This window comes from Henckelia pumila, chromosome 4 (genome assembly GCF_033568475.1).
Source record: "Henckelia pumila isolate YLH828 chromosome 4, ASM3356847v2, whole genome shotgun sequence".
NCBI lineage: Eukaryota > Viridiplantae > Streptophyta > Magnoliopsida > Lamiales > Gesneriaceae > Henckelia > Henckelia pumila.
The window spans coordinates 95530155-95551501 of NC_133123.1; the positions used below are offsets into that span (position 1 = coordinate 95530155).

Genomic DNA, 21347 nt, shown 5'->3' on the forward strand with positions numbered 1-21347 from the left:
ATTTTGGTACAATTGATGATAAGATATGATCTTATGATATATTGAGTAAAATATGATTTTATTTGTAAAATTGGATTTTATAGATAAAATATGATTTTATTTGATATAGAGATAAAATATGATTTTATATGTGAAATGAGATTTTATATATAAAATATGATTTTATCTTGTTTAAATTTGAATTGCCACTGCATGTTATCCAATAAATTAATTTTGAATTAAATGTTATTGGATAAGGATGATCGATTGCCATGACCAATTTTGTAGGTGTATGTTAGGAATTTACATTTTGTTTTTATTGTTGTTGGTTTTATTAATGGGCCTGGTTTATGGCCCGATATGAATGTCATATGTAATAAAAGTGGGCTTGGTTTATAGCCCGTTCCCACCCCTAAAAATGTATCCCCTACTTGTCATTGTTATTTATTGTAAATGCATTAGATTTAGTGGGAGATCAAGATTTGAAGACGGTGGGCCCAGCAGACAATAAAGACTGGAGAAATGTAAATTGGAAGCACATGTAATAGGATTGCATTGCATACTGCATATTACCTAGGATTGGACTAAGACCCGTGATTGGCAACCACGGGTCAATTAGAAATGGAATCGATCATCCTATATAATATTTGATATTATGATTGTATGCATGTTTAGACATAAATTGCGTGAATCCGGCAAGCATGCAATAAAATGAATATGATGAGACAAATATTTTTATAATTAAAAATCCCTCATTTTAAATATGATTTAAAATTTATATCAAGATAAATAAAGGAAATTTAAATTTGTTTAAATGTTCCCACCTTCCATCAACGGTCAATGTATGTGATGCTACCCGCGGATACGGTCCGGCTCATATTATTGGGGGGCCCGTCCGTCGGAAAGCTGTACATTGGATCGACAAATGTTGTAAGTTGGGTGGAACTCCCATGGGATCGGCTCATATTATTGGGGGATCCACATGGCGACCGTCCATCACAACTTAATATTGATGGGTCATCTTGACATGTCACTTTAAACGGCGTCATATTATTGGGCCCTTATTGGACATGAGGTAAACACATGGGGGTTGCTTTGGAAGCAATTGGGCTCTACCTTTTGAGAATTATGGTTGGCTGATATTATTCGGGACCATAAGTTTGTCAATTGGACTCCATGTTCTCACTAAGGAAAAAGTTTTCCCGTTTTCACTAGAGGGTGGTGAAATCGTTAAAATAGTGGGAGTGAGATTCATAAAATTAAATTCGCCTATTTTATGTCTTAGTAAATTGTTAAACAATCATTGATATATGTCTGTTTTTTCTTTTCAGTATTTCATACAATGAATTCGCGAAATCCATTATTCTCGATCCTCGAACAAAACAAGTTGACTGGCGCCAACTATACGGAATGGTTCCGGAAGTTGAAGATTGTCTTAACTTCGGAGAAAATGCTCTACGTGTTAGAGAAAGCACCTCCGAAGGAAGCACCAGCTGACATAAGTCCGGAGGAATTGGCCAAACTTGATGCATGGTGTGACCATGACATCAAGACCAAATGCTATATGCAAGCCTCGATGTCTGATGAACTCCAGAGGCGATTTGAGGACACGGTGAATGCTGCTGACATTCATGCGCAACTCAAGGAACTTTTTGGGGCTCAGTCGAGGGCTGAAAGGTTCGCTACTGTTAAGGAGTTGATGACGTGCCGCATGCGTGAAGGGACTTCGGTCCGTGATCATGGGGTACGAGTGATTTGGCTCATACAGAAGTTGGCGACCCTAGATTTGGTGTTGGAGCATGAACTCAATGTGGATTTATTGCTTCTGTCTCTTCTTTCTTCATTTGATGGATTTGTGATAAATTTTAATATGAACAAGATAGAGGCCACCCTTGAAGAGATGGTCAATATGCTCGTTACATATGAATCCACACTTAAGAAGGATAAGCCAGCTTTCTTGGTGGGCTCCTCATCTCCTGCGAAGAAGGGGCCAAGTATGAAGGGCAAGAAACGTTCTACCCCACCCAAGAAAGTCGAGCCCGAGAAGAAGCAAAAGACAAAGGCTTCAAACAATGGAAAATCCAAGGATGTTTGCCATTACTGCAAGAAGCCGGGTCATTGGAAGCGCAACTGCAAGGAATATCTTGAGCAGTTGGGAACTGCAAAGGGTATGTTCTATATTGAAATAAACATGTCACTTAATACAACTTCTTGGGTATTGGATACCGGATGTGGATCTCACATTTGCAATGATTTGCAGGTGATGACAAGAAGTCGCAGGATTAGAATGGGTGAGACCCAGCTGAGGCTCGGGAATGGTTCCAGAGTTGAAGCTACGGCCATTGGAGATGTTTGTTTGACTTTGCAGAACGGTTTTAAATTATTGTTAAGAGATGTTTTATTTGTGCCAGATTTAATTAAAAACATTATTTCTATTTCTATGCTTGATAGAGATGGTTATTCTTGCAATTTTGTGAATGGGATTTGCAATATTTACAAGAATGAATGTTTAATTGGAAATGGACAACTTGAAAACGATCTATACAACTTAAAACTAAAAGACGTTCCAGTGAATTATGTTGATAAACCGGCGACAACAAACAAAAGGAAAATCGATAGTCAAAACCCGGCAAACCTTTGGCATGCTAGGCTAGGTCATATTTCCTCAAGGAGGATGAACAAGCTAGTGGGAGAGGGCATGTTTGATATGTCTGATATTAATTCTCTACCTACTTGTGAATCCTGCCTAAAAGGAAAAATGACTAAATCTCCTTTTAAGGGGAAACCTGAGCGTAGTCAGAATCTGTTGGATTTGATCCATACAGATGTTTGTGGTCCATTTAGAGTAGGGACTCAACATGGCCACACCTACTTCATTACCTTTACTGATGATTATTCAAGGTATGGGTATTTATATTTAATGAAATATAAGTCTGAAGCATTTGAAAAGTTCAAAGAATTCAGGGCTGAAGTAGAAAACAAGCTAGGTAAAAGTATTAAAGCACTTCGATCGGATCGAGGTGGAGAATACTTGAGTACCGAGTTTTTGGACTATCTGAAAGAGAATGGGATTCTCTCTCAGTGGACTCCTCCTATGACACCACAGCTTAATGGTGTATCGGAACGTCGTAATCGAACTTTGTTGGACATGGTTCGATCTATGATGAGCTTCACTGAGCTTCCACCTTCGTTTTGGGGCTATGCGCTTGAAACAGCGGTATTGTTGTTGAACAACGTCCACACTAAAGCAGTGGACAAAACACCATACGAGTTATGGAATGGCAAAGCTCCTAAGTATTCGTACTTGAGGATTTGGGGATGTCCTGCTTACGTGAAGCGGACAGTGGGAGATAAGTTGGATAGTCGATCCAGCTTATGTTATTTTGTAGGGTATCCGAAGAATTCAATCGGATATTATTTCTATTATCCTGCTGAAACAAAGGTGTTTGTTTCTAGGAATGCCACCTTCTTGGAGAAGGAGTTCTTATTGGATAAGAAAGGCGAGATGATGGAACTCGAAGAAGTTCGAGAAGAACCCGAAATACAAAATAACGATCCTACACCTCAGGAACCATTGCTGGACACGCCTGCACCTAGAAGATCCGAAAGGACTTCTAGACCTCCAGTTCGATATGGTATTCTTCTTGAAGGGGATCAAGATGAACCCGACATTGGATGTGATCCAAGAAACTTCAAGGAAGCAATTTCTGATGCGGATTCGAATTTATGGCTTGAAGCTATGCAGTCAGAATTGGATTCGATGCATACAAACCAAGTTTGGTCTTTAGTAGATCCTCCCGATGGAATTGTTCCAATAGGGTGTAAATGGATCTACAAGAGAAAGCTTGGGCCTGATGGTAAGGTATTGACCTACAAGGCGCGATTGGTGGCGAAAGGTTATACTCAAAGGCAAGGAGTTGACTATGATGAAACCTTTTCACCAGTTGCAATGTTCAAGTCCATAAGAATCCTGATTGCCATAGCTGCATGGTATGACTATGAGATATGGCAAATGGATGTGAAGACTGCTTTTCTTAATGGAGACATTAAGGAAGAAATCTATATGAAGCAGCCTGAGGGGTACACATCCATGGGAAGCGAGCATAAGGTATGCAAGCTTCAGAGATCAATTTATGGTCTAAAACAAGCATCAAGAAGTTGGAACCAGAAATTTGATGAAACAATAAAAGATTTTGGTTTCATCAAGAACCCGGAGGAACCTTGCGTGTACAAGAAAGTAGTTAAGGATGCGGTGACATTCTTAGTACTTTATGTTGATGACATCCTACTCATTGGGAATGATGTAGGGATGTTGCAGTCAACAAAGATATGGTTATCAGGTAGATTTTCGATGAAGGATTTGGGAGAGGCATCCTACATTCTTGGGATACAGATCTATAGAGATAGGTCTAAGAGAATGATAGGACTCACTCAATCAACCTACATCGATACCATATTGAAACGGTTTTCAATGGATGGGTCCAAAAGAGGACATCTACCCATGTGTCATGGAGTTTCTCTATCCAAGTCTATGTGTCCCAAGACTGATGCAGAGATAGAGAATATGACACATGTACCATATGCGTCAGCTATAGGTAGTATCATGTATGGGATGATATCTACCAGACCGGATGTAGCATTTGCTCTGAGTGTCACGAGCAGATATCAGTCTAATCCTGGTCAAATGCATTGGAAAGCCGTGAAGGACATTCTTAAGTACTTACGAAGGACTAAGAATATGTTCATGGTGTATGGAGGACGAGATCTCAAATTGGAAGGCTATACCGACTCTAGCTTCCAAAGTGATGTGGATGACTCGAAGTCAACCTCTGGATTTGTGTTCATGCTCAATGGCGGTGCTGTCTCTTGGAAGAGTTCCAAGCAGGACACCACAGCGGATTCCACCACTGAGGCTGAATACATTGCAGCATCAGCTGCTGCTAAAGAGGCCGTTTGGATGAGGAAGTTCGTCCAAGAGTTGGGCGTTATTCCTGAATTTGTTGGTCCAGTCCCGGTGTACTGTGACAACACAGGTGCCGTTGCTCAAGCAAAGGAACCAAGGTCTCATCAAAGATCCAAACACGTACTGAGGAAATACCACATAATCCAGGAGATTGTGGAAAGAGGAGACATCATTGTCGAACGAGTGGCCTCTGCAGACAATATCGCTGATCCGCTTACTAAGCCTTTGCCAGGACCATTGTTTGACAAACATCGCGAAGCAATGGGTCTACGTAGTATGACTAGTTGGCTATAGGGCAAGTGGGAGATTGTAAGAGTGGGTGCCCAGTGAGCCAACTGTGTGGCTATGGGCTTTGATGACTCTTTGTATAAACAATCTTTTGTTTAATATTATTTACACTTTTATTAATGGCAATGACTTTATATTACTTCATATTGTTATATTGTGATATACTATTGTTGTTTTGATAAAGACCTTGAATATACTATAGTGTATGTAAGATGTGGTAGAACATGGGGATGTCTATCATGAAATACATCTTATAGTCACTGTATATTCTAAAACCGTTCCTAGTCGATTGAGCCGTCCGATAATAAGGATAAGGATCGCTCGAGTTTGAGACTAGCATTTGCGATGCGGAGTACCACGTTTCATTGGTAGGGAACATGGAGATGTTCGAAGCATGCAAATGGATATTCATAGGATGAATAATCGAACTACCCTATCCGGACTTTCCAAGTGGTTATCACTTATCGAGTGGATAAAGTCCGCGGTTTTGGTTGTACACCATTAGTCCTTACGACTTGAAACATCATGGAGACTCTATATGCTAGTGCTGTGCTTTGACTCGTTTACCGACTCTATGGGGGTCATCAGGTGTCGAGATTGGGTACAGTTACGACACATATAGGAGTCAATGCATTGTTGTCAAGGATTCACCACATACTTGCGAGTGTGGATATCCTATGCGATCTGAGGAGATATTAGTGTGACAAATCTCTGGCCAGAGTACTTGATGTGATTTAAGAAATGGTTTCTTAGTAGCACATGCGATGTCACTAATTTGATCTTCAAGATGTATTGCATAGTTATCGAATCTTGAGCGACTCTCGATATACCAATGGTTGTTGATTCGATCGGGATATATGGATGAAGGGACCGTACTGTACGCTAACCAAAATCTACTGGTTCTTGTAGGCACTATCAGTGATACCTAGGGAATCATGGGGCGATGTTGCTAGGCGCTTTACCATGATTCGTTGGGCAAGTCGGAAAGTGTTGTTCCGAGTCACAAGGAGTTGTGAGCCCACGGCTAGCTGTATCCCTGAACCATTGAGGGTCACACAGTGTAATGGAGTTTTAATCCCCGTTGAGATAGTTAAATTTAAAGAGTTAAATTTAATGAACTAAGGAGTTGGACTTCTTAAATAAGAGTAAGGGAGTAGGATTTCCTAAAATGACATAGGGATGGACATTTTTGGAAACCACTGAATTCGGATTCAGGAAAATTTATTTTGACTTTAAAATGTGCAGAAATGGTTTCTGTGCACATTGGTGAAATCGGTTCATCAATCGGAGTCACGATGAATTTTATATTAATTTCTGAACGTGCGGGCTTTGCTTGTCGGGCCTTAACTTATGACTAATGGGCCCTAAGCTGTTAGTGGCCTGCATTATAAATAAGTTATTGCAGTACAGAAATTAGACACAACAGGTCATTATTTTGAGAGACAGAATTCGAAACCCTAGCCTCCTCTCTCTCTCACAATTCGGCCGCCCCCTCCTTGCTCTGTCAGAGAATTTCCGGTCTGTGATTTTTAATTGCAGTCAGGAATAACGAATCAGATTCGTTTAATCTCTTCGCAGAAAACTTCTGACAGATTTTCTAGTGCAATCTGTCAGAGGGATTTAAACCCCATTCGTGGACCTGATTGAAGGAGTTCATCAGTTCCTGGGAGATACAAGAAGGGCAGAGAAATCTGTGTGGTGTCCATTAATCTCGCTTCGAGATTGGAGGTAAAATTTAATTAATTGTTATTTGAATTTTACACACACAATAATTTAATCGTTGAATGGTTGATACCCACACCATGGAATCGTTCCATGATAAAATTTTTAAACTTCCGCTGCACCGGGTATCAATCGTGATTGATCTGAACGCCAGTTATCCAACATGAGCTTCCAATTTACATTTCTTCAGTCTTTATTGTCTGCTGGGCCCACCTCCGTCTTCAAATCTTCATCTCCCACTAAGTCTAATGTATTTACAATAAATAACTATGACAAGTAGGGGATACATTTTAAGGGGTGGGAACGGGCCATAAACCAGGCCCACTTTTATTACATATGACAATTCATATTGGGCCATAAACCAGGCCCATTAATAAATCCAACAACAATAAAAACAAATGTAAATTCCCTAACATACACCTACAAAATTGTTCATGGCAATCGATCATCCTTATCCAATAATATTTAATTCAAAATTAATTTATTGGATAACATGCAATGGCAATTTAAATTTAAAAAGGATAAAATCATATTCCATATATAAAATCTTATTTTACATACAAAATCATATTTTATCTTTTTATCAAATAAAATCATATTTTACATATAAAATCCAATTTTATACCTAAAATCATATTTTACTCAATATTTCCATAAGATCATATCTTATCATCAATTGTACCAAAAATAATTAATTTCATAAAATCTGATTTAACGGATAAAATCTATAAATTTTCCAAAAATTCAAATTTATCCAAAAATCAATTTTTAAATTTTCGGACTCGAACAATTCGATCCGATGCCTCGTGGACCAATCAAAAACAATTTTCGATCGGACCAAAATAGAAGTTTAACATATTAAAATTTTAATTAAAAAATTAAAATAAATTTTTCCGGGCCGCCCGGGACGATCCCGGGCAGCCCGTCGCTGCCCGTGATTTTGCCCGTCAAAAATTTTAATTTTAATTTTTGTTTCAAAAACCGAGGCTAAAAAAAAAAAAATTTTGTACAATCTATTAATTTAATCGCTTTATCTGAGCAACCTGTTTCTGATACCACTTTTGGAAAATGGTGATCAGATCAATCAGAATTGATACCCGGTGCAGCGGAAGTTTTAAAAATTTTATATGGAACGATTCCATATCATGGGTATCAAAACTTTACGATTAAATTGTGCGTGTAAAAATTAAATAACAATTATAAATTTTTACCTTCAATCTCGAAACGAGATTATGGACACCAACAGATTACTCTGCTCTTGTTGTATATCCCAGGAACTGATGGACGAACAATTCTTCAATCAGGTCCACGAACAGAAGTTTAATCCCTCTGATAGATTGCACTAGAAAATCTATCAGAAGTTTCTACGAACAGAATTAACGAATTTGATCCGTTAAACCAGACTGCAAATTCAAAATTCACAGGCTGGAATTTTTCGAGCAGAGAGGGAGAGGGGGCGGCGGCCACAGTAGGGAAAAACTAGGGTTTTCGAAATTATTTTGTGACCTCTGTTGTCTAATTTCTGTACTGCAATAACTTATTTATAATGTGGGCTGCTAACAGCTTAGGGCCCATTAGTCATAAATTCAAACCTGACAAGCAAAGCCCGCATGTTCAGAAATTAATATAAAATTCATCGTGACTCAGATTGATAAACCAATTTCACCAATGTGCACAGAAACCATTTCTGCATCTTTTAAAGTCAAGATAAATTTTCTGAATCCGAATTCAGTGATTTCCAAAAATGTCCATCACTATGTCATTTTAGGAAATCTTACTCCCTCTACTCTTAAATAAGAAGTCCCACTTCTTTATTCATTAAATTTAACTCTTTAAATTTAACTATCTCAACGGGGATTAAAAATCCATTACTTGTGTGACCCTCAATGGTTCAGGGATACAGCTAGCCGTGGGCTCACAACTCCTTGTGACTCGGAACAACAATTTCCGACTTGCCCATCGAATCATGGTAAGAGCGCCTAGCAACATCGCCCCATGATTCCCTAGGTATCACTGATACTGCCTGCAAGAACCAATAGATTTTGGTTAGCGTACAGTACGGTCCCTTCATCCATATATCCCGATCGAATCAACAACCATTGGTAAATCGAGAGTCGTTCAAGATTCGATAACTATGCAATGCATCTTGAAGATCAAATAGTGACATCGCATGTGCTACTAAGAAACCATTTCTTAAAACACATCATGTACTCTGGCTAGAGATTCGTCACACTAATATCTCCTCAGATTGCATAGGATATCCACACTAGTAAGTATGTGGTGAATCATTGACAACAAAGCATCGACTCCTATATGTGTCGTAACTGTACCCAATCCCGACACCTGATGACCCCAATAGAGTTGGTAAACGAGTCAAAGTACAGTACTAGCATATAGAGTCTCAATGATGTTTCAAGTAGTAAGGACTAATGGTGTACAACCAAAACCGCGGACTTTATCCACTCGATAAGTGATAACCACTTGGAAAGTCCGGATAGGGTAGTTCGATCATTCATCGTATGAATATCCATTTGCATGCTTTGAACATCTCTATGTTTCATACCAATGAAACGTGGTACTCGGCATCGCAAATGCTAGTCTCAATCTCGAGCGATCCTTATCCTTATTAATGGACGGCTCAATCGACTAGGAACTGTTTAGAATATACAGTGACTATAAGATGTGTTTCATGATAGCCATCCCCATGTTCCACCACATCTTACATACACTATAGTATATTCAAGGTCTTCATCTAAACATCTTATAGTATGTCACAACATAATAATATGATAAAAGATAAAGTAAACGCCTTTATAAAAGTGTAAATTATATTAAACAAAAGATTTTTTATACATAGAGTCATCAAAGCCCTTAGCCACAAGTTGGCTCACCGGGCACCCACTCTTTCAATCTCCCACTTGCCCTAAAGCCAACTAATCATACTACGCAGTCCCATTGCTTCGCGATGTTTGTCAAATAATGGTCCTGTCAAGGGCTTAGTAAGTGGATCAGCGATATTGTCTGTAGAGGCCACTCTCTCGACAGTGATGTCTCCTCTTTTCACGATCTCCCGGATGATGTGGTATTTCCTCAGTACGTGTTTGGATCTTTGATGAGACCTTGGTTCCTTTGCCTGAGCAACGGCACCGGTGTTGTCACAGTACACCGGGACTGGACCAACAACTTCAGGAATGACGCCCAACTCTTGGACGAAATTCCTCATCCAAACGGCTTCTTTAGCAGCAGCTGATGCCGCAATGTATTCTGCCTCAGTGGTGGAATCCGCTGTGGTGTCCTGCTTGGAACTCTTCCAAGAGAAAGCACCGCCATTGAGCATGAATACAAATCCAGAGGTTGACTTCGAGTCATCCACGTCACTTTGGAAGCTAGAGTCGGTATAGCCTTCCAATTTCAGTTCTCTTCCTCCTTATACCATGAACATATTCTTAGTCCTTCGTAAGTACTTAAGAATGTCCTTCACGGCTTTCCAATGCATTTGACCGGGATTGGCTTGATATCTGCTCGTGACACTCAGAGCAAATGCTACATCCGGTCCGGTAGATATCATCCCATACATGATACTACCTATGGCTGATGCATATGGTACATGTGTCATTTTCTCTATCTCTTCATCAGTCTTGGGACACATGGACTTGGATAGAGAAACTCAATGAAACATAGGTAGATGTCCTCTCTTGGACCCATCCATTGAAAATCTTTTCAATATGGTTTCGATGTAAGTTGATTGAGTGAGGCCTATCATTCTCTTAGATCTATCTCTATAGATCTGTATCCCTAGAATATAGGATGCCTCACCCAAATCCTTCATCGTGAATCTACCTGATAACCATATCTTTGTTGATTGCAACATCCCTACATCATTCCCAATTAGTAGGATGTCATCAAAATAAAGTACTAAGAATGTCACAGCATCCTTAACTACTTTCTTGTACACGCATGGTTCCTCCGGGTTCTTGATGAAAGCAAAATCCTTTATTGTTTCATCAAATTTCTGGCCGCTCGAGCGAGAAAAATTTTCCAAAAAATTTTCAATTTAGATGGATGCTCACTCGAGCGCATATATCTTCCGCTCGAGCGAGCTCCTTTATCCCCAAAAACATAAAGTCAGAGACCCGCTCCCTCGAGCGCATATAGGTGCCGCTCGAGCGAGCAAAAATTTTCAAAAAAAAAATGAAGAAAAATAAAAATTTCAAAAACTAACTTAAAAAGCGATAAAAATAACCCAAAACAAAGTAGAATAAGGAAAAGAACACTGGGTTGCCTCCCAGTCAGCTCTAAATTTATAGTCTATAGCCCGACTGTATCTCCCTTTTTAATTTGTCGGGTCATGCAAGTCGACAGTGGTCAGTGTTTGATCACCGATACCACCTCGATAAACTTTTATCCTTTGCCCATTAACTTTGAATGCTCATGTTGCAGGACTATAAATTTTCACAATACCATACGACATTAATTGCTTGATATTGAACGGTCCTGACCATCTTGAACGCAGATTTCCTGGCATGAGCTTCAAACGTGAGTTATATAATAAAACAGTTTGGCCTACCTCAAACTCACGTGAGACGATGCGTTGATCATACCATTTCTTGGTTTTTTCTTTGTAAATCCTGACATTCTCATAGACATCCAACCTAAGCTCCTCAAGTTCATTCAATTGCAACAAACGCTCTTCGCCTGTAGCCTGCAGATCAAAATTAAGAAATTTAGTAGCCCATAATGTTTTATGCTCAAGTTCGACAGGAAGATGACACTCTTTACCATATAAAAACCTAAAGGGATAAGTTCCTATAGGTGTTTTAAAAGCAGTACGATAATCCCATAACGCGTCATCACAATTTATTGGACCACTCTTTTCTGTTTGAATTAACAATTTTCTCTAAAATTCTCTTCAAATCCCGATTTGATATTTCAACTTGCCCACTAGTTTGGGGATGATAAGGTGTTTCTACCTTGTGAGTAACCTCATATTTAGTCAACATTGTGTCAAATTGATATTACAAAAGTGGGTTCCTCCATCACTAATTATGGCTCTAGGTGTACCATATCTAGCAAAGATAATTTTTTTCAAAAATTTCACAACCACCATAGATTCATTTGTCCTACATGCAAGTGCCTCAACCCACTTAGAGACATAATCGATCGCTACCAATATGTATTTATTTCCTTCAGAAGCAGGAAACGGTCTCATGAAATCAATACCCACACATCAAAAACTTCACAGACAAGTATATTATTTAAGGGCATTTCACGTCTCCTCGAAATATTACCAAATTTCTGACAAGAATCACAAGCAACCACATAGGAATATGCATTCTTAGCAGTGGTACGACCCACGCCAAAGTGGCCTCCAGTCGGACCTGTGTGACAGTGTGAGAGTATAGAACTTACCTCTTCCGCTGGAATACAACTACGAATAATACCATCTGCACATATCTTAAACAGAAAAGGATCTTCCCACAAAAAATATTTCAATTCAGAGAAAAATTTCTTTTTCTGTTGATAAGTTAAATACGTTGGAAGAAACTTACTTGAGAGGTAGTTAACGATGTCTCCGTACCATGGTAAATTCGTTACCTCAAACAACTGTTCGTCTGGAAAATCATCATGAATCACTTGCGTTTCAGTTCCTTGATTATCCAAACGGGAAAGGTGATCCGCAACTTGATTCTCCGAGCCCTTCCTGTCAATAATTTTTAAGTCAAATTCTTGCAAAAATAATACCCAATGAATTAACCTGGGTTTAGCATCCTTCTTTCTCATCAAATATTTCAGCGCCGAATGATCCGTGTGAACGATGACTTTGCTTCACAACAAATACGACCTGAATTTGTCCAAGGCAAACACTACCGCAAGAAGTTCTTTTTCAGTAGTTGCATAATTCAGTTGAGCGACTAACTGGGTGATACTGGCATAATAAATCACATGGAGAACTTTGTCCCTTTTTTTCCAAGCATGACGCCCAATGTGAAGACCCAAAACTTGGCTTCCAAGCCTACACCATTATGGAAATAATTCTCTACTTGGAAGCTACAATCTTTCCATTAATGCTATACCAAGATGAAGGTTGATTCGTGGGATGCAAATCAATTTTTGACAGCATACAAATCAAGACTTTTGAATTGCAGATTCTTTCCTCCCTATTGCATGAAATCAAGGCTGAAGTTCAGCCTCTTATTGAGCACATGAATCCGCCCCTTCAGCCTATTTATCACATCCATTTCATCAGCAAGTCACTCTTCAGAATACTCTCACACAATCTCTCAAGTTTTTGAACTCAGGGCTGCTGAATTTTTGAGACTCCCTAGGCGTCGTGCTGCTGGTTTTGTTTCTCGTTTGAGTCACTTTGGGTCAGTAAGTTTGCCTACTTCCCCTGCCTACTTCCTTGAGAATTTAGTTATCTTATAGGCTCATGATTCTGCCAATGTTTCCCCATAATTCGAAGGTTAGGGTCAAGGATTTGAGGGTCAAGGCTATCTCAATTTCAAAAATTCAGTAGGCTGAATTTTTTAGTTTTGCTTCCCAAGTTTCTACCCAAGATTTGACTGTTAGTTTGATTCAAGAACAACTCTGTAAGTGGGATTGTTTTAAAACTATTACGTATGCTTTAAATTTTCGATTGTCATAATATGTTTAAACCTTGTTATGAATTCTGATTTACATGTATGAAACTAAAACTATTTGAGACACTGCTAAGATTCACATTTTGAGTAGAAAGGGAATTTCCGAACAATGTATGTTATGGCCCTAATGCGGTGGATAACAATAACCGTTCTATGACCTCACCCCTTAGAGGGATTACATATAGGGGATTGATCAGTTAGCCACAAGTAATGAGAAGATTTGCAGTGTTATTAAATACTAATTATGTTATGAACGATTACATACTACGTTATGAGATTATCAAAATCTGTTTAAATCATTTTATGAATATATATGTACATGATCAATTGGCCCCAGTTGCTGTGTGTTTCCCAAAACACTCATTCCCCTTACTTTTCCTCCCCAGATGTCGAAGAATATTTAGATGACAAAGAGCAGGACATGTTTTGGGGTTGGTAACAAGAAGACAATGATTTATGATTTCGTTTGAATATTCTGGATTTGTTGTATTTAGTACTTTGAATTATTTTGTGTAATGGACGCTTCCGCAAGTTTTACTAGTGTTCACTATTTATTTTTTTGCTAATCTCTGTTGGGATGTAAGACAAGTTATTTTGGCCTTTATTTATGAATAAAAGACTGGTTTTGCATATACTGTATCTACGAGGCTTGTTGTTTTATAATTTTTATAAATTTGAAACAACGCCGATGACACGTCTCGGACACGGGGCGTGATATTGAAGTGGTATCAAAGCCCTCCAGGTTCAGAATCCGGTTGGGAATTCCTTAGAAAATTTTTAACGTTTTCTCATAGGGGGCCAAAAGGCCAATGTATTCCCCTCCGAAACGATCTCACGAGCAATAGTCATCGCAAAATTGAATTTCGCCATGTGAAAACTCCTATTTTGGCCGAACTCAATCGTTTAGGCCTTCGAAATCGCGTTTTTGCCGTTTTAGGAAAGTTTTTGGACGCTTATAACTTCACTTAGATAATTTGAAATTCGATTCCGCGAACTGTCCCTGGACACCCTCGACTTGTACTTTTTGCCCATATAGAAATCTCAAAAATTTCCATTTTTGGAAAATTTTTCTCTAAAATGTTGTTCGACGTATTACTGCACTGAATTGATTATATAATTGTTATATTGATCTAATTTGAAGTTGTTAATTGTATTCTGAAATTTATCCCTTCGATTGGTTTTAGGAAATGGCTCCCCAATCTCGAGCTGATATTCCTCTTCGCATGTCGCAACTAACTTCGGAATGCCAGAAAGCGGTGATCCGACACCTTAGGATGAAACTGGAAGAAGAGAAGTTGATGAAACTTGCAACACAAAAAGGAATGGAGTATCTGGAGAATAAAATGAAACTACAAGCTCAAGAGAAGGAGAAACTTGAGGAGCGCTATTCAGAGCTACTCGAAGATATCAGCACCAGCCAAATCAAGGAGCTGGATTTGCGTGAAGATATCAAGCGCTATGTTTCTTATCTCACTCGGGTAGACATACAAGATGAGGAGAATAAGGAGAAGGTTAGAGATTCTCAGCTTACCATCTCACAGCTTTCCGAGGTCAGCTTCAACCTCACAAAGCAAGCTGAAAAATTGGAGGAACAAAAACAGAAAGTTGTGAATGAATTTGCACAGTACCGTCAGCAAGCTAATGCTCGCATAAAGCAACTAGAAGGCAACAATAATGCGTTGTACGAGCATAATGTTTCCTTACTTCAACAGATTCAAGAGTTGCAGTAAGAAGAAGAACCTGAAGAAGAAGACCCTGTTAAAATTGAAATTGATGAGGGGCAGGGATTAGGAGAAGTCATAGACTAGACTAGATTTGCCGAGTATTTTGGACCTTATTTGTTTCACATTCTGCTATTTCCTTTCATTATGTTATCGTCATCTGCTCAGTGTCTGTTTTCTTTATTTATTGAGTCAGCTGTCTGTCTGATATTTCTCTTCTGTTTTCACATTCTCTTCTTATATTTGATATTCTATTATCAATAAAACAATATTTCTCTTACTCGTCGAATTTGACTTCCATTATTACTCACATTGTTATCTTTTCGCAACTATCAATCTATTCTTAGAAAACTCTTGTGCGTTTGTAGGAAATGGAAAGGGGAGCGAGACGAGGTTGCAACCCCTGTTACAATCGCAACCGTGAAGACAACAATAACAATGGGAATCCACCTCCACCTCCACCACCGAGAGTCAATCTCAGCCAAGCAGATATGATGGCGATAGCTACAATAGTGTCTACCACCCTCCAAGGTTTTGGCGGGACTCATCCGCCACCGCCGCCACCTCCTGCTCAACATGGGACTAAGTATCACTATGAGTCCCTTAGGAAGAACAAGGCACCGACCTTCGATGGGAGCTCTGATCCGGAAGTAGGTTAGAACTGGCTCAAAAACATGGAAACTCATCTCCGGTTACTTGAAATTCCGGAAGAATTTAAGGTCGATGTAGTGACACCATTCTTGGAGGACAAAGCGAGAAAGTGGTGGGAGGCTATTTCACCAGCAATGATGGCAGTAGGACCGATTACGTGGCAGCAATTCCGGGATGCTTTTCTGAAGCAGTATTTCCCGGCAGAAATCAAATTGCAAAAGTTGAACGAGTTTGAGAACTTTGTCCAAACCCCAAAGATGTCAGTGATGGAGTACACATCCAAGTTCAACTCCCTTGGAACCTATGTACCGACCATCATGGATGATGACACTCTGAAAAAGAGACTTGCGTCTACCCCAATGTTGATACTACCGGAAGAAGGCTAAGACTTTGCCATTTATAGTGATGCATCTAAAGGAGGATTCGGGTGTGTGCTCATGCAAGATGGACGAGTAATTGCTTATGATTCAAGGCAATTAAAAACATATGAGCAGAACTACCCAACTCATGACCTCAAATTGGCTGCCGTAGTGTTCGCACTAAAAATTTGGAGACAATACCTCTATGGTTCCAAGTGCGAGATTTTCACTGACCAACAAAGCCTCAAGTATTTGTTCATTCAAAAGGAGTTAAACATGAGGCAGAGGAGATGGATAGAACTGTTGAAGGATTACGACTTGAACATTAGCTACCATCCGGGTAAGGCAAATAAAGTGGCTGACGCTTTAAGCCAAAAGGATATGAGTAAAACAATCTTGGCTTCAGTCTCGATCCAACCATGCCTTCGAGAGACAATCAAATTGAACCAAGATCGAGATCCCTTAATGACAAAACTCAAGGAACAAGTCAAGGAAGGGAAGTCGAATGATTTTCAGTCAGATGAGAAAGGAGTCTTGTGGATGAAAAGACGATTGTGTGTACCAGACATTGATAATATTCGTCAAGAAGTGATGTCTGAAGCACATAAATCAAAATTTTCGATCCACCCTGGTAGTACAAAGATGTATAGAGATTTGAAGAAGCACTTTTGGTGGAACGGAATGAAAAGAGATGTGGCCGAATTCGTCTCTAGATGTCAAGTATGCCAAAAGGTAAAAGCAAAACACAAAAGACTTGGAGGATTACTTCAACCCCTAGAAATTCCCGAATGGAAATGGGAGCACATTTCCATGGACTTTGTAGTAGGGCTGCCAAAATCAAGGCAATGCCATGACGAAATTTGGGTCATTGTTGATAGAATCACAAAGTTTGCTCACTTCCTACCAGTCCGTATGAATTACAACTTGGATAAGTTGCTATGCTATACATGGACAATATAGTCAGACTTCATAGGGTTCCAGCAAGTATCTTATCAGACAGAGACCCGAGGTTTGTTTCCCATTTTTGGAAAAGTTCCCAAGAGGCTATGGGAACAAAGGTCAACCTCAGTACGGCCTACCATCCTCAAACTGATGGACAAACCTGGAGAAGAATTCAAACTCTTGAGGATATGTTGAGGGCAAGTGTTCTAGACTTCAGCAGTAATTGGAGCGAACACTTACCCTTAATTGAGTTTGCCTACAATAACAGCTATCACAGCAGTATTGGAATGGCACCATACGAGGCACTGTATGGGAGAAAATTTTGATCACCACTATATTGGGATGAAGTGGAAGAGAAGTCTATTACGGGACCAGAACTTGTCCAAACAATGGTGGAGAAAGTTGTTGTTATCAAGGAAAGACTCAAGGCTGCACAAGATTGACAAAAGAGTTGGGCTGGCATGAAAATAAGACCTCTGGAATTCAAGATTGGTGAGAAGGCATATGTAAAAGTATCACCAATGAAAGGAGTCGTCCGATTCATCAAAGTTGGAAAACTGAACCCTAGATATGTCGAACCTTTCAAAATATTGGAGAAGGTGGGTACGCTTGCTTATGGACTAGCATTGCCACCAAGTATGTCAGGAATTCATGATGTGTTCCATGTCTCGCAACTTAGAAAATATATTTCAGATTCAAATCATGTCCTTAATGTTGAACCACTCTTGATTGACGGGAATCTGACTGAGAAACTAAAGTATGAGGAAGTCCCGATACGAATAGTGGATACCATGGATCAAGTCCTTAGGCAAAGGACCATTCCTTATGTCAAAGTGCAATGGTTAAATCACACTGAAAAAGAAGCTACATGGGAATTGAAAGAGAATATACAGATTAAGTATCCCTATCTCTTCGAATATCAAGTTAACTCAAGTTTCGATGACGAAACATCTTATAAGGAGGGAAGGATGTGAAGACCCAAAACTTGGCTTCCAAGCCTACACCATTATGGAAATAATTCTCTACTTGGAAGCTACAATCTTTCCCTTATTGCTATACCAAGAGGAAGGCTGATTCGTGGGATACAAATCAATTTTTGACAACATACAAATCAAGACTTTTGAATTGCAGATTCTTTCCTCCCTATTGCATGAAATCAAGGATAAAGTTCAGCCTCTTATTGAGCACATGAATCCGCCCCTTCAGCCTATTTATCACACCCATTTCATCAGCAAGGCACTCTTCAGAATACTCTCACACAATCTCTCATGTTTTTGAACTCAAGGCTGCTGAATTTTCGACACTCTCTAGGCGTCGTGCTGCTGGTTTTGTTGCTCGTTTGAGTCACTTTGGGTCAGTAAGTTTGCCTACTTCCCCTGCCTACTTCCTTGAGAATTTAATTATCTTATAGGCTCATGATTCTGACAATGTTTCCCCATAATTTGAAGGTTAGGGTCAAGGATTTGAGAGTCAGGGCTATCTCAATTTCGAAAATTCAGTAGGCTGAATTTTCGAGTTTTGATTCCCAAGTTTCTGCCCAAGCTTCGACTGTTAGTTTGATTCAAGAACAACTCTGTAAGTGGGCTTGTTTTAAAACTATTACGTATGCTTTAAAGTTTTGATCGTCATAATATGTTTAAACCTTGTTATGAATTCTGATTTACATGTATGAAACTAAAACTATTTGAGACACTGCTAAGATTCACATTACGAGTGGAAAGGGAATTTCTGAACAATGTATGTTATGGCCCTGATGCGGTGGGTAACAATAACCGTTCTATGACCTCACCCCATAGAGAGATTACATATAGGGGACTGATCAGTTAGCCACAAGTAATGAGAAGATTTGCAGTGTTATTAAATGATAATTATGTTATGAACGATTACATGCTACGTTATGAGATGATCTAAATCTGTTTAATTAATTTTATGAATATATATGTACATGATCGACCGGCCCCCACTTGCTGAGTGTTTCCCAAAACACTCATCCGTTTACTTTTCCTCCCCAGATGTCGAAGAAGATTTAGATGACAAAGAGCAGGACATGTTTTGGGGTTGGTAACAAGAAGACAATGATTTCTGATTTCGGTCGAATATTCTGGATTTGTTGGATTTTAGTACTTTGAATTATTTTTTGTAATGGACGCTTCCGCAAGTTTTACTAGTGTTTACTATTTATTTTTTTGCTAATCTCTGTTGGGATGTAAGACAAGTTATTTTGGCCTTTATTTATGAATAAAAGACTGGTTTGGCATATACTGTATCAACGATGACTTCTTGTTTTAAATTTTTATAAATTTAAAACAACGCCGGTGACACGTCTCGGACATGGGGCGTGACACCCAACGCAGTATCACTAGCATCACACATCAACTCAAACGGTAGACTCTAATCAGGCGCTACTATCATGGGTGTAGTTGTTAATTTCTGCTTCAAAATCTGAAAATCCTGTAAGCACTCAGCAGAAAAATTAAAAGACACTTCTTTTATCAACAAATTAGTAAGGGGTTTAGCAATAGAAGAAAAATATTAATAAATATCCTATAAAAACCCGCATGCCCAAGAAAACTTCTAATTCCTTTCAAATTCGTGGGAGGTGGAAGTTTTTCAATTACTTCCAATTTTGCTTGGTCCACCTCCACACCTACCTCAGACACCTTTTTCCCTAACACAATACCTTCTTTCACCATAAAGTGACATTTCTCCCAATTTAACACCAGGTTGATTTCTTCACACCTCTGCAGAATTTTTTTAAATTACACAAACATGCATCAAAAGATGACCCGACCACAAAAAATCATCCATAAACACTTCAATAAATTTTTCAAACATGTCATGAAAAATTGCCATCATACACTGCTGAAAAGTGGTAGGGGCATTACAAAGACCAAACGATATCCGTTTATACGCAAAAGTACCATAAGGACAAGTTAAAGTGGTTTTGTGTTGGTCCTCAGGTGCAATGGGAATTTGCATATAACCAGAATAACCATCTAAAAAATAGTAAAATGCATGCCCTGCAAGTCTCTCAACCATCTGATCAATAAAGGGAAGGGGAAAGTGATCCTTACGAGTGGCATCATTCAATTTCTTATAGTCAATACAAACCCGCCACCCCGTAACAGTTCTAGTAGGAATCAATTCATTATTTTCATTTTCAATAATAGTCATCCCTCCCTTTTTAGGCACTAATTGAATTAGACTCACCCATTCACTATCAGATATAGGATAGATAATGCCTGCATCAAGGAGTTTTATCACCTCCTTTTTCACTACCTCTTGCATAGCTGGGTTGAGTAGCCCCTGTGGTTGAGTAGATGTCTTGTGCTCCACCTCCATCAGTATTTTGTTCATACACATTGTTGTGACAACCCGGTCTTTAATCTCTAAAATCAAAATAATAATCCAAGATCATGAATTAAAACCAAGCAATTAATCAAACAACCAAAGCCTAAATTATTTTATTTTTTTTTGCAGAATCTGGCTTTGATTTTGCAACTCTTTTTCTAAGCCTTGAAGTCCTTTCAAATATGCTATATCAAGTCTAAGTAGAATCAAGGCAATACTAAGATCACAACATGAGTTTCAACATGTTTCATTTCATATCCATCTAGCATTATCAACAACATAACATCTATATAAAGATGTCAACTAGAAATTCATAAACTAAAGTTTAGTACAACACAAGCTAAGGTCATAGCATATAAGCAACTACATCTCAAGTTGATACAACACTTGACAACAACTCTAGATCTAAACCCGGATCACCACTCTATTCTCTCTCGATCTCATTTCATCATGGTCTTTCCGGACTTATTTCAGTCCCACCTATTGTCATGCACACATACAAACAAGACAATAGCCGGAGAAACTCCGGTGAGAATTTAATCCCAGTATAAAACAAGATAAACATGCATAAACTCAAGTAATTCAACTTGAAGCATATTAGCAATCATTCTACAAATAGGACTCAAAAAAAATTAAGGCATATTAACTCAACATGCTATAAATCAAGTTGCAATGTTTTATTTAAGCAAGACATGCTATCCTCATCAAAAACTCATATCAAATCAATAAT

At 38.9% G+C, this 21347-nt stretch overlaps 1 protein-coding gene across 1 annotated transcript; it reads left to right on the top strand.

The window, feature by feature from the left end:
• The first annotated feature begins 17727 nt into the window (after nt 1-17727).
• On the top strand, nt 17728-18240 carry LOC140861425 (uncharacterized). Its single transcript, XM_073264444.1, has one exon. It carries the CDS (start codon nt 17728-17730, stop codon nt 18238-18240), a length of 513 nt encoding a protein of 170 aa, XP_073120545.1.
• Nucleotides 18241-21347: the final 3107 nt, after the last annotated feature.